This window comes from Neopsephotus bourkii, unplaced genomic scaffold, assembly GCF_033783945.1.
Source record: "Neopsephotus bourkii isolate Nb327-2 ecotype Australia unplaced genomic scaffold, CSIRO-AGI_Nbou_v1 NB_716, whole genome shotgun sequence".
NCBI classification, from domain to species: Eukaryota; Metazoa; Chordata; class Aves; order Psittaciformes; family Psittacidae; genus Neopsephotus; species Neopsephotus bourkii.
Window position 1 is genome coordinate 954,295 of NW_026901215.1, and position 13,376 is coordinate 967,670.

Here is a 13,376-nt window from a genome sequence, read left to right on the forward strand (position 1 = left end):
GGGGCTCCTCGGCGGCTCCTCGGCTCCCACCCTCCCAAGCCTCCGGTTACCGTGCGGCAAAAGGCGGCAGCTCCTCTCCACTGAGCCCGCCGCTCGCTGTGCCCGGCGCGGCAGCTCCGCGCGTCCGTTAGACGCCACCCAGAGGCCGCGGTGTCACCTGCGCCGCCTGGAGGGAGTCGGTCGAAGGGGGGATGTCTGTGCTTCCCCCGCCGCCGCTTCTCCCCCTCTTATTTGTTTCTTGCTTTTTAACGCCCCGACAGAGATCCGAGGGGCTCCGCGCATGGATGCGTTTCCGTGAAGGAGAGATGCTCCCCCCGCGCCCTCCGCCCTTCCTTCCCTCTGCTCCTTGCGGGAGAGACAGTGAGGAGTGCGGAGCCGCACGCTGTCAGCGCACCGCGGTGGAAGAGAAACGCGTATGAGAAGTGACAGGCATCGGCTAAACAGGGAGCAGCGCAGCACAGGCAGGCTCCGGCTGAGCACAGCGTTTCCCAGAGGGGTTTTAAGAGCACAATTCAAGGAGGCAGCTGGCTCTACCCCTGTGAAATTTTAAAATAAAAGAAAGCGAGGAGGGAAGGAGAAGGGGGGGGGGAGAACAGAAAAAAAAAAAAAGGTTGGACTAAATTAAAAATAAAAGGAAGATAAAAGTGGGAAAAAGGGAGAAAGCCTTTCTCCTCCTTCGCCTTCTGGACAAAGTAAATCAAGATGGATTATTGGAGAGAAGGATGTCTCCTTTGACTCTCCCCAGTTGGACCACTCACAGCCACACACAAGCCCTCATCCAGCCCACCAGAGCAGGATGGGGATGGCTCAGGTGGGCTGCTGCAGCGGAATTACTCTTAAAGAAGTAAATATCGGTGCCATAGAGATGTTGTATTTAGGACATGCCCAGAATTGTGGGGAGAGATGATCTGATACCACACAGAGACAGCAGATAACAACTGAAAAAAAATAAAATCTGATCTCTCTGCTCCCCTGACTTTTTGTACCATGGGCACTGTTTGCAACTGTGGCTGGGGAGATGGAGAAAGCATTTCCAAATATCCCCCTGGAAAACCTTCCTGGAATGACCTTCAGCAGCAGTTTACACAGATGGGCCTCAAGCCCTGACAACATCTGCAGTCTCCTCCACTTTCAGCTTCCTTCTGTGAGAACTTGTTACCATGGGATCCTGATTGCTCAAAAGCAAGAGGCTATAAATGTGCAACAAGGACAAATCTTAACTCTTCTTGCACTCATTGTGCTTCTTTATGAAACTGAGAATTTCCAGACAAGTGAAAAAGTACATTTCAGTTATACATAGTATCAGGGCCTCTCAAAACAGGAGAGAATTGGGATCACAGCCAGAAGTTGTACATTAAATAATAATACAAAAAAAATCAATACATCTATTTATATCCTCACAACTCAGCAAAACCTCACAGTCAGGTTCCCATCCTGCCTTCACTGGAGTGGGCCTTGGTCAGTACCTGCAGATAGTATTACTTTTTCATTCTAGGCACCCCTGGCAGTACCCAAGTGTTGCATTTTACTTCTGCTGTGTTGATGTTCCAACAGCTGTTAAAGGTACAGGAGCTGGGGGTGCACCACCTTAATTCACACACTACATACATTTTTTCAGTGGACCATTGCATACAGTATACAATGTAAGTATTTACTATACACTGTTCACCTCGGTGGGTTTGTCCTCCATTGCTAACTGCAGAAATTCCGTTCCCACCTAATTACTATAAAACTGTCATCCGGATTCTCACTATCCCAGATTTGCCCTGAGCTCCTGTTCTGCCAACATACAATGTCTTCTACAGTATATGAAAGAGTTGCTAGCTTTACTGCTCTGTAGTGATGCACAGACATAAACACCCTGAATCTATACAGTAACACCTATCAAGGCTACAGGAAAGACTGATGAATTTCTGTTAACATTGGGCTGCAGCAAAGATAAAGCTAAACCCCTGGGAAGCTGGGTGTTGGTGACTGAAAGACACACACAGGTAAAACACACACAGCCTTCACTCACCCTTCTGTAACTGAGTTTGCAACAGAGAAATCCAGTAATTCTGGGGCTAAGATCCTCCTGCTGAACACATAAACCCTCTCAAAGGCAGATTTTCTATAAATCTTCACACCATAATAACAAGCTGTGGTTGTGCATACCACAGCCTGAAATACCAGCAGCATTAGCAGAAACTGATTGATACACAATTGCCAAAATCAAAGTAATCACACATTTGCCTCTTTCCAAGATCTACTCACCCTCTGAGAAGTATCTGGCAGCCTACACTAAATCTGTCTTTAAATCATTCCTTTACTACTCATTTAGCACTGAAAAAACTTTTTCAGCTTTCTGCTACATCTAACTTTGTAGTGTTGCCTACTGCTTCTTTAGAGGGCTCTAAGGGAACATGCTATCCATTCTTTTTAAACGTTTGTAAACCTTACAAACTCTAATATTTGAGCACCCCTTGTCCTATTGTCTCCTTTTCTCCACTCTCACACTTATTTGGCCGCCCTTCACCTAGCCTCTCTTTTCAGGCTCTCCAGTCTTAAAGATCCCTCCATATTAAGTCACTTACCCTAACTACGTTATTTGCACAACAGTCGCATGAAACATCACCAATGGAAACATTTCTCTTGGCATTATATCTGATAATGTTTAAAACGCCTCATCTTTGCCTTAGTGTGCCACCTCCAAACCGCTTCCTATCCTTCCCAGGGCTTGCCCCATTCTTAAAGTTGGTTTGACCCGAGGAATTCAACGCTTGGCGATCCCAGGCACGGGCCGGAGCTCTGAGAGCTCTCTCAACACCACACAAACCCTCTCATCTCCTCTCGCTCTCGGACAGCTTCCACCACGCCCTTCCGCACGAGAGTGCTGCATTAATACTGCCTAAGAACCTCCCCACGCTCTTGCTCCCGCCCCGTCTTACATTTTCAGCCAGTCATTCCCTGTGATAATAAGACGTAGTAAGACGTCATGAGTCCGACCGTGCAGAGTGTGCTTAAAACAATGGCAGCGAGCAGAAGGGGCTGTTAAACCAACAAAGGAGGTGAGGGGAGAGAAGATGAATAGAGTGAATAGTAAACCCGGGTTATCTCGGAGCTGCAGAGCATACGGCTGCACCACACGGAGGACCACGCGTGTTTGAAGGTGCCTTTTCCGCGGGTAGTACCGTGGAGGTGGTGCGGGAGCGGAGCCCTCGGCGGCGGTTTGTAGGACACGTCCCTCTCGGTACCAAGGCGTGGTAATCAGGGCGCCCACCGGTGCTAAACTAGGACACAGAGCTCCAGAGGGGGACAGCCGGAGGGGTTGGATCCGCCAGGGGGGCGACAGCTGCGGCCGCTGCCCCGGACCTACCGGCAGCCCCGCTCTTTATCTCCGCCTGGAGGGAGCAGGTGAAGAGCTCATACTCTGAGGGGAGCCCGGCAGTAAACAGGACATGCCTGTGGACAGAGGAAAGCGGAGCTCTTCCTTGGACAAAGTCCAATTAGCCAACGCAGAGCCGCGGATGTAGGTGCAAGATCCTCACTACCGCCTTTCTACGGGAGCTCCCCCGGGCGGGGAGGAGATCAGGGACGGCGGTACCCCAAGCAGCCTGAAACAGAGTCCCGCCTGGCAGGCAGACCGCAGCGCCTGCCGTGGGAGCGGAGCAGCTCCGCTATTGCTCTCCAAACTCTGCCGCCTCCCTCCCTCCGCCTCCGCGGGGCCGGGCAGAGCGGGCAGCAATGTCAGGATACCCTTCAACAAGTCACAGGAACTCGCAGCTCCTACGTAGGAACAGTGGAAGCCAAAACGACTAAGAGGAGCCCGGGAGAACTATCTCGTCTGCAGAGGATTTCTAGATTTCAGCGAAGCTCAGGAAAATCCTCATTACCCACATCAAGCCACATAAATATGGACCCAGAACGTGCTATTGAGTATGTTGCAGGCAAGAACTCGTCTCTTGACCGCGAGGACCATACATCGGTCGATTCACCCCAGTGGCTTTGAGGAAGCTGCAGGGGGGGGACGACAGCAGAGACAGCGGGCTCGGTGGACCAGACTCGCTCGTGCCGCGGAGCAGCTCTGAGCCGAGCACCCGGCGTTTCCAGCAGCTCCACTGAGCATTCCCCTGCCTGCAAAATCCCCAGTTGCAAGGCTGCAACACAGCCCCCGGCCACCTCGGTGGGGTGGGCGTTGTAGCCGCCGCTCTGCTTTCGGAGCTCCCGCGGAAGCGCTGCCCAGCACGTTATGCCGACAGCAGTGCTGCTCACCAGCGTCATCCTCCAAACCAACATGCGGCGAGATGAGATGAGAGCCTGGGCTTTCAAAGACCAAAAACTCTGCGTGAACTTGGTATCTTCTGTTCAAGGCACTGACTGAATATTCTAGCGCGTTCTGCTAACGGTCCCCGCCCAGACCATGCTAAGAAGTAAAAGCATCCACGAGCTCCGTTTCTGAAGTCAAGATTGCTTTATGTTTCTGAAAGAAATACGGAAATATTCCCTGACAGTATATGTCTATAGTAAATCCCTTTCAGATCTTCGATTCATTACTGCAGTCACAGAAACCAAGAAAAAACATACGGAATCCAAAGCCTCCCCTGCCCCAAACGATCAGCATTAAGAGATTACATCGCCCTTAATCATCATCCAACGAAACAAAGTGCTTCCCACCAGCGTGTTTTTCGATCCACTTCTACAGGTTTAGTTAAACCTTCTTGTAAATGGAACCAGAAAATTCGCGCTTTGCTGTTCCTGCCTTCCATGCCATCCATGTGAACTAAGGGAAGAAAGCGACAGCTCTACAACTCTGGGATAAGCCTTGCTGCTCTCAAGGGAAGATAGTTCGCGCATACTGAAGAAGCGATAACTCACTCCCCCTTAAGCACATGAGCAATCGGACTTGGTCAACGGAGACTACAAAAACAATCCCCAGCAAATACAGAAAGAACTCAAACGTAAAGCGATCTAAAGGAGATGCAGAAAGGAAAGAGAAATTAGTAGGACACGCTCACGTTTTTATGTGGATGAGCAGAAGATAACCCACTCCTATGTTCTTTTTTCCCAAGAAGTTCACAATCACAGTATCGCAGGTCGGAAGAGACCTCAAGGTTCATCTGGTCCAGTCTTTCTTGGCAGAACATGACCTAAACTAGATGACCTAGCACCCTGTCGAGCCGAATCTTAAACGTTTCAACACTGGGAAATCCACCACTTCCCTAGGAAGATTATTCCAATGGATTGTTGTTCTTATTGTGAAAAGTTTTCCTCTAGTGTCCAACCTGAATCTCCCCGGCAGTAACTTGTCTTTTCCATGTGACTCCCTGTAAAAAGGGGGTCCACATCTGCTTTGTGCCCACCCTTTAAATACTGGAACATGCTCATAAAGTCTCCCTTAGCCTTCTTTTCTCAAGGCTGAACAAGCCCAGCTCTTTCAGCCTTTCCTCATATGGCTTCTCAGTCCTGTATAATCTCTGTGGCCCTTTTCTGGACTCTCGCCAACCTCCTCACATCTTTTTCATACAGCAGGGATCAAAACCCGACACAGTATTCCAGGTGGGGCCTGACAAGCACTGAGTGGGATGACTTCTTTATCTGTGCTAGTGGTGCCCTTGTTGGTGCTCCCCAACATCCTGCTGACTTTCTTTGCTGCAGCTGCACACTGTTCACTCCTATTGAGCCTGTGTCCACCAGGACTCCCAGGTCTCTTTCCACAGAGTTGCTTCCCAGCCGAGCAGATGCCAGCCTGTGCTGTACACCCATAAGCACCATCTTATCTTGGAAACAATGATCTACAAGTTTGTTTAGTCATCTTTCATCTAAAACACTTCTATTAGTACAAATCCAACAAAATATACATTCACAAAGGAAATACATTGCATTACAGAAGTCACTTTGCCATAAAACTATGGTAGTTTTCCAAATAGGTGTCCTTGGTGAATTGAGCACATAACATGAAAGAATAATACACAAGTACTGCTTGTTCTTACTACTCCATCAGCCCTAGCTTTGGTTTTATACTATAACGAAATCAGGTATAAGATATCGCTTTTCCCTGTGAAAGTTCTACCCAGTTCCTAACATCAAACAAGGAACACTAAACATGAGCCTGGACATTTAATCTAAAAGAGTTCATTCAGTGCATGGCCAGGATCAGCTCCTTCTATAATGGTATTAAAACAACCCGGTAATTAAACACACTCCACAGAGAGAAATCAATGTGGAAAGCAGCACTGAAAATTTATTTCTCGATAAATCTGTGTTTCTCTGCTGCTTCTGCTGGGAGAACCAAACGTTTTCTACCCACCATCTCCAGCCTAGTCAGTATACACATGATCTCGCTTCCACTTTTCCCTTAACCACACCTTCTCCCTTTCTCGACTTCCACCAGCTTTCAACTCTCCTCCTCACAGCACATTAGGGGACAGATGGGGTAGAACAGATGCCAGAGCAACATGAACACAGTGGGAGAGAGTCACGGGGGTATGCCGGGGAGCACCCCTTCTTCAAACAGATCTCCACAGAATTCCGTATCTTGCTTCACTTCCCCCACGCTTTAAACGGACTTCCGGAAGCAGAAGAATACTCAGAACCTTCACCAAAATTTCTGACCCTCCTGGCACACCATACCTGTCACTTGACGTAGTTCAGCTTCTTAAAATTCGTACAAAACACGAACCAATCAACTTCTGAAGCAATAAAAACCCGAGGGAGCTGTTGCGCAACTGAACATAATACTCATTAAACCAAGCGTAAACACATCTGGTTTCCAAAATAACTAGTGCTCTAATTGCACTCAGCTTGAGGGAGCAACCGAACACTTGGGCACATCCCGGGTGTTGAAGAACACTAAAAAATGGAAATGAAAGATCTGCTAAAGCCAATACTGTCATTTGACGCTAAGTAGTGGGGAAAAAACCCCGCAACTTACAACCATAAAGATATGGGTAAACATAACGTACTACACAAGAGAAATAAAAGAAATGGACCAGAAATTAATGAAATAAAAAAGCAAATAGATCCTAAATAGAAGGAATAAAAGAAACGCACCCGAAATTATTGCGAAATGATCAGATAGCCAAACAGTGACATTTCAGAAGGGAAACAAGCACGTTCAACGAGAATAATTATGGCTAAATCAACAACAACAAAAGCCTAAAACTCACATCGAAAAATACTACCACAGAAAAAGTGTTCTGATACCTCAATAATTCAATGAAAGTGACGAATAAACACAACTATCCGAGAAAAAGAGAGAAAAAAATAATAACAATAATTTGAGAATACACTTACCACACCTGAAGCAAAAGGGGAGAGAGACGGACCCTTCCCAGCAGAACCGTTCTCTGCTGCGGGACCCGGAGGCGGCGGCGGGAAGTTGGGACTGAAAACCATCAGGTCGCTCTTTCCCGCACCGTCCGCCACGCACAGGCTCCGGCTCTGGCGCTGCGAGTACGACCAGCTCCCCACTTCGCTGGCGCATACCAGCGTGGCAGGACCGGGACCCGACAGCACGGCCGACCGCGGCGCCCACCGCGCCGCCCCGTACAGCACCACCGCCAGCAGAAACAGGCTCGACACTGCACAGATGGCCACCACCAGCCACACGTTCGTCGTCGCCGCCGCCGATGCCGCCGCCGCCGCACCGCCCTCCGCCGGCCGTAGCCCCGCCTTCGCAGAACCGGAGTCAGCGGCAGCCAGCGCCGCCTCGGCGCTTCCCACCAGCGACACACTCAGCGTGGTCGTGGCCGAGCGCGCCGGCTCGCCGTGGTCCCGCACCACGATGACCAGGCGCTGCCGCGTGCCGTCCACCTCCTCCAGCACCCGCGTCGTGCTCACCTCGCCGCTGTAAAGCCCCACGCGGAACGGGCCCTTGCCCCGCGGCTCCCACAGCTCGTAGCGCAGCCACGCGTTGTAGCCCGAGTCCGCGTCCACCGCCCGGATCTTCGCCACCACCTGCCCCGCTGGAGCCCCCCATGTCGCCCACGCCCACAGCGCCCCAGACTCTGCACCCGACGCCGCCGAGACCGCGAACCCGGCTCCAGGTCCGCCCCCGGCAGGCGGCAGCAGCACCGGCGCGTTGTCGTTCTCGTCCAGCACGAAGAGCTGCACCGTGGCGTTGCCGCACAGCGCCGGCTCCCCCGCGTCCACCGCCCGCACCTCGAACTGCAGCACCTGCAGCTCCTCGTAGTCCAGCGGCTGCAGCGCCCACAGCCGCCCGCTCTCCGCGTCCACCGACACGTAGCTCGACGCCGGACGCCACCCACCCCCCGAAACCGCGGCTCCGCCGCCGCTCTCCACCACCGAGTAGCTCACGCGCCCGTTGCCTGCCTCGTCCGGGTCCCGCGCCCACAGCCGCGCCAGCTCCGCGCCCGCCGCATTGTTCTCCCGCGCCAGCACCGTGTACACGGCCTGCGCGAACGCCGGCGCGTTGTCGTTCACATCCGACACCGGCACCCGCAGACTCCGGCTGGCGCGCAGCGGCGGCGCCCCGCCGTCCTCCGCCCTCACCTCCACCTCGTACTCAGACACCCGCTCCCGGTCCAGCGCCTCCCGCAGCACCAGCGAGTACGAGCCCGCGAACGTCGACACCAGACCGAACGGCCCCTGCGGCCACACCGTGCAGTGCACGCGCCCGTTCTCCCCCCAGTCCCGGTCTGACACGCTCAGCAGAGCCACCACCGTCCCCACTTCCGCGTCCTCCGGCACCGGCACCGACAGCGACGTCACAAACACCTCCGGTGTGTTGTCGTTCACGTCCAGCACCTCCACCACCACTCTGCAGTGACCCGACAGCGGCGGGAAGCCTTTGTCTCTTGCTTCTATTGCGATCTCATAACTATCCTTTTCTTCGTAGTCCAAATTTCCCCGAAGCCTCATTTCTCCTTTGTTTTCGTCCATGGAGAATATTTCTTTAACTTCTGCGGTGACATGCTTACTAAATAAATACATAATATCACTGCTAAGGCCTTCGTCCAAATCCGTGGCATTGAGCGTGATTAATAGAGTCCCTGGTTCTGAACCCTCTAATACTTTCACTTTATACACAGACTGGTTGAACTGGGGAGCGTTGTCGTTGGCGTCCAGCACCGAGATCACAAGCTCCACTGTGCTCGTCAGTGGCGGACGGCCCCCGTCAGTCGCCGTCAGCACCAGTCGGTGAATCGGCATCGTCTCGCGGTCCAGAGGCTTCCTCAGCACCAGGAATAACGACTCACTTTCGTCCTCGTTTTTTTGTAAATCCAAAGCGAAATGCTCGCTGGGGCTGAGGCTATACGAGAGCTGCGCGTTGGCTCCGACATCTGCATCCGACGCGCCCTCCAGTGGGAAACGAGACCCCGGCAGCGACGATTCCGCGATGTTATGGGCTTCCTCTTTTACATTGAAGACCGGCGCGTTGTCGTTGATGTCGGTGACCTCCAGTTCCACATGGAAGACGCGCAGCGGCCGCTCCACCAGCACCTCCAGCCGCAGGGAGCACGGCGCGCTCTTCCCGCACAGCTCCTCCCGGTCCAGCCGCGAGCTCACCACCAGCGCCCCGCTCGCCCCGCTCACCTCCACGCTCGCCCGCCGGCCCTGCGACACCAGCCGCAGCCGCCGCGCCTCCGGCTCGCCCGCCTCCAGGCCCAGGTCCTGCGCCAGCCGGCCCACCACCGTGCCGGCCTTGGCTTCCTCCGGCACCGAGTACCGCACCTGGCCGTCGACCAGATCCCAGGCCAACTGCAGCACCAGCACCCGGAACAAGGCACCCTGACACACGCCCATCGCCTCCTCCGGCAGCGGTCCGGGCCCGCACGGCTCTCAGCCGCCGCTGGGTCGCTCGCCTTAGGGATTCCCCGGCAGACCCGTGTCACCGCTCCTCTCGATCAGCCTCATCCTGCCTACCTCTGTGCTGACGGCGGACGTTACACCGGTACAGGGAGGAGCTGCCGCCTCTCGCAGGCTTCCAGCGTCTTCACGGCCAACAGCGGCACCTGGTGTCCGACCGCATCTGCTTTCGCGAGTGGCCGGCTCTGGCCGCCGCGCTATGCTCCTGAAAGGACGGGCCCTTGGCTCGTCCGCTCGGGGACCAAACTGAGCCCTTTCCCTTCGCAAAGTTTGCCTTCTTCGAAAACAATGAAATGTGGCGGTTTCCTCTCCTCTCTTGTTCTCATCCCTCTCCTTTTCTCCTCTCTTCTCTCTCCTCGTTTCCTCTTCTCTCTTTTGTCCTCTTCTCTCTTTTCTTCGCTCGTGTCTCCTCTTCCCTCTTTTTCCTTTCCTATAGGCATTTTAAATGATAGATACCTGTCAAAATGTTTCCTTAAACACCTACATTGCCCAGGAATCACACCTGGGAAGGTCTTCATCGAAAAGAGCCTACTCCACTTCTGATCTTCTGGCTTTGTCTCCCCTACACTTTGCTGATGAAGTACCCCAGTTTCCTCATTTCTTTCTTTCTTTGTGAATAAAGTTCAGCTGTTTCCTCTCCGGAAGAAAACTCCATCCTTGATCTTCAATCTATGGAAATTACTCAGGTCTCCAGAAGCCATAGATTCACAATGAATTTATTTTTGTCTAGTGCAGCAATGCTAAAAGCAAGCAGAAATTACGTCCTTTTTCTTGGCTTTGTAACACTGATGTAGCTGTACAACTCCCCTTGGTTTTCATACAGTAAATAATAGTATAAGGCCATTATATTACGAAGAATAACTGTGTCTGTCTGTAACAGAATGCCTTTTGAAGTATAGGTCCAACATAAGAAACCATAGATGCATACAAATTCCGAAGGCTTTCAACTCCATCAGTGACTCCCTAAATCTATATGTCAATCTAAGCATAACCCACATAGCACAAATCCTCTTGGAAGGGTGAAATAGCTCAGGGAGCATCTCTAATAGTCTTTATGTGTCCCGGTGATGTATTTCCTGTAAGTTTTATTCCCCACTTGTAGGTGCACAGTAAATGACAAGTTCTTTCTTACCTTTTTTGGCAGACAGGCTCTCAGAGCACAGCGAGACAATGCGCCCATTACTGATTGAGATGAGGTGCTACAGGATATAGAGTACAGCCATCTACCCATGATGTAACTGAACACTACACAAAAGGGTCATACCAGTGCTCTGGCAAGGTTCACTTTGTCTTACACCATGTTTCCAGGCTCCCATTGTATCCACTGATGTAAACACCTCACGGCCCCTTCTCTACACAACCACAGACCCTGGCTGCTAAACAGCCATGCAGGCCAAGGAGCAATACAAGATGGTACACATGGTAGTGAGTTGCTGGCTCCACCACAGAAGCAAAATGATGCAAAATGAGGTCAAAACCAAATGAAGATACCAAATGCTAAAACAATCCAACTAGGTCTGTCAATAGGTCATCTTTAATTACACTATTGTTATTCTAACAGTTGTCTTGATTTATTTCCATGTCTCCATTATCAGGGCCCAGTTCAAGGATCATTGTTAATGATTTCAGGAGAGCAGTGCTAGAAAAACAGTTTTTGTCAAGACTCTGAAATCCCTGCTTTATTGCCAGCATTCCTATACCCCCTGCCATGAAGGCAGATACAGAAATGAAACCTGAAGCCTCACATCATTCTCTTGAGATAAAGCTCATCTTGAGAGGTTACAAGATAGTGAACCACAGTGATAGCAAAGGGCACAAATTTTGAAATCAGAGACAACAGTATCTGGCAGCATGCCTTTCACACGCAATTACTGACATCTTCTGAGGAAGACAAGCTAAACCATGCAGCCAATGGGGGTACCAGGAGTTTCAAGTGTCATCCCAGTTCGTATTCATATGATCATCATAAGGAGCTCAAACAAGAAGACGTTAATATTATTTTATGGGGTATTAAAAGCCTACCACTGCAGAGTACATGGAACTAGCACAGTCAGGAACCGAAGCTGAGGTGCTTCTACAGTTCTACCCACCCAAACCAAGTCCTCCAGAAATACATCTTGTCTCACACAGCACTATAGCTACATTTTTTTCACACAGCACTATAGCTACATTTTTTTCACACCGACCTCAGTTCATGCTCTTCTATCAAGTATTTTATATTAGAAAGTGCATTTACATCATACTTCAAAAAGGGCAACATTAAATGCTTCTACTATCTTGTCCATGACCGTAATAACTCTGTAGTACTTTACAAACCATGATATGCAAGCTGAACAGAGAACAATGTGGAGTTCTGTGGTCACCCTGCATCACCTCTCATTCAGAGGAGAATCAAAAGGGAGGAAAGACTTCTGATTAAGAAAAGACTGGAAACCAGCACGGCAAAGCAGCCAGAACTAAAAAAAGCCACCCTACCTGTAAAACAGGAAAAGGTACACAACTGAAAATACTCTATACAGAATGAGATAAGGCTGGAAGAGGCACTTGAGTCGTGATAGCAGATGGCACAAAAATCAAACCTGGTCACTTGAACAAAATACTAAGGTCAACACAGCAGTAGGGCAGAGATCTTTGACAGAACTGCGCCATTTAATAGATCATGAAAGGTTCTCAAAAAGTCGTGGAGAGTGATGTAACAAAGATAACAGGAGCTATTAGTCTGCAGAGCAGAGTTAAATCACAGCTCTGCTCAGAAGAACAAATGAAGAAAGAGTCGTTGACCCTGAAGACCTAGGTGGGAAAATGGCGAAAGGTTTTCCAGGTAGGACATCACAAAGCTGAGCAGATGAGGAAAAATGCAGCTTCACCAGAACAGGGACTGACTCTGGAAAGATGTCAGGTTCTGAAATTACACCTTTGGCATCAAGAACTTCTGATATGCGAATTATGTCACTAAGTTCTCAGTGCCAATCAAAAAGGTGAAATTTCAGAGACTGCACAAGAAAACAATGCATTTAATTCATGTTTGCAGAAATACAAGGTTCACCAACACTTCGAATATTTTGTGTAGGTCCTACCGTCTTAACACAGTGAAGAGATTACCAGTGAAGAGTGGGGTTGATTGAAGAATAGGGTGGATTCAAGAATGGGGTTGATTGAATAATAGGGTTGTAAATAAGTAACCTCAAGAACGTTAGGCTTTGTTAGCAACTATAGAGAAAATAAAATTGCTAAGATAAGCTTTGCCAGAACCACCTGGTGGTTACTGATATGACAATGATCCTAAAACAAAGCGATGAAGAAATAAGTACCGGGGGGGGAGCTGGGGGGGACAAAAGTCCACTAACACATTTTGTATGCATACAGGAGGCATTCTCTAAGAAGTATGATGTAATGTATGCAATCTAATGAATATGTATGTTTAAGGACAACATAATCACAGCCTGGTTGATGCCTGGGAGAGACACGCTTGGAGGAGCTATCCGCCGTGTCTCCCGGCGCCGCAATAAAGAATACCTGCTTGTCAACTTAAAACTTTGTTGGCGAGTTCCTGGAGTTTTCTCCAAATC

General features: G+C 50.4%; 1 protein-coding gene across 14 annotated transcripts in view; it reads right to left on the minus strand.

Annotated features, from left to right (window-relative positions):
* The window catches only part of LOC133212491 (protocadherin alpha-C2-like), a 155,395-nt gene that overhangs the window by 77,471 nt on the left and 64,548 nt on the right, over positions 1–13,376 (minus strand). The window contains exon 1 of one of the 14 annotated variants that reach the window (XM_061354001.1): positions 7,819–9,749. The exons of the other annotated variants lie outside the window; for them this stretch is intronic. Coding sequence (XP_061209985.1) covers positions 7,819–9,744 — 1,926 coding nt within the window. The 5' untranslated portion in view covers positions 9,745–9,749. Of the gene's footprint in view, positions 1–7,818; positions 9,750–13,376 lie in introns of those variants that run through there. 14 annotated transcript variants of the gene reach the window in all.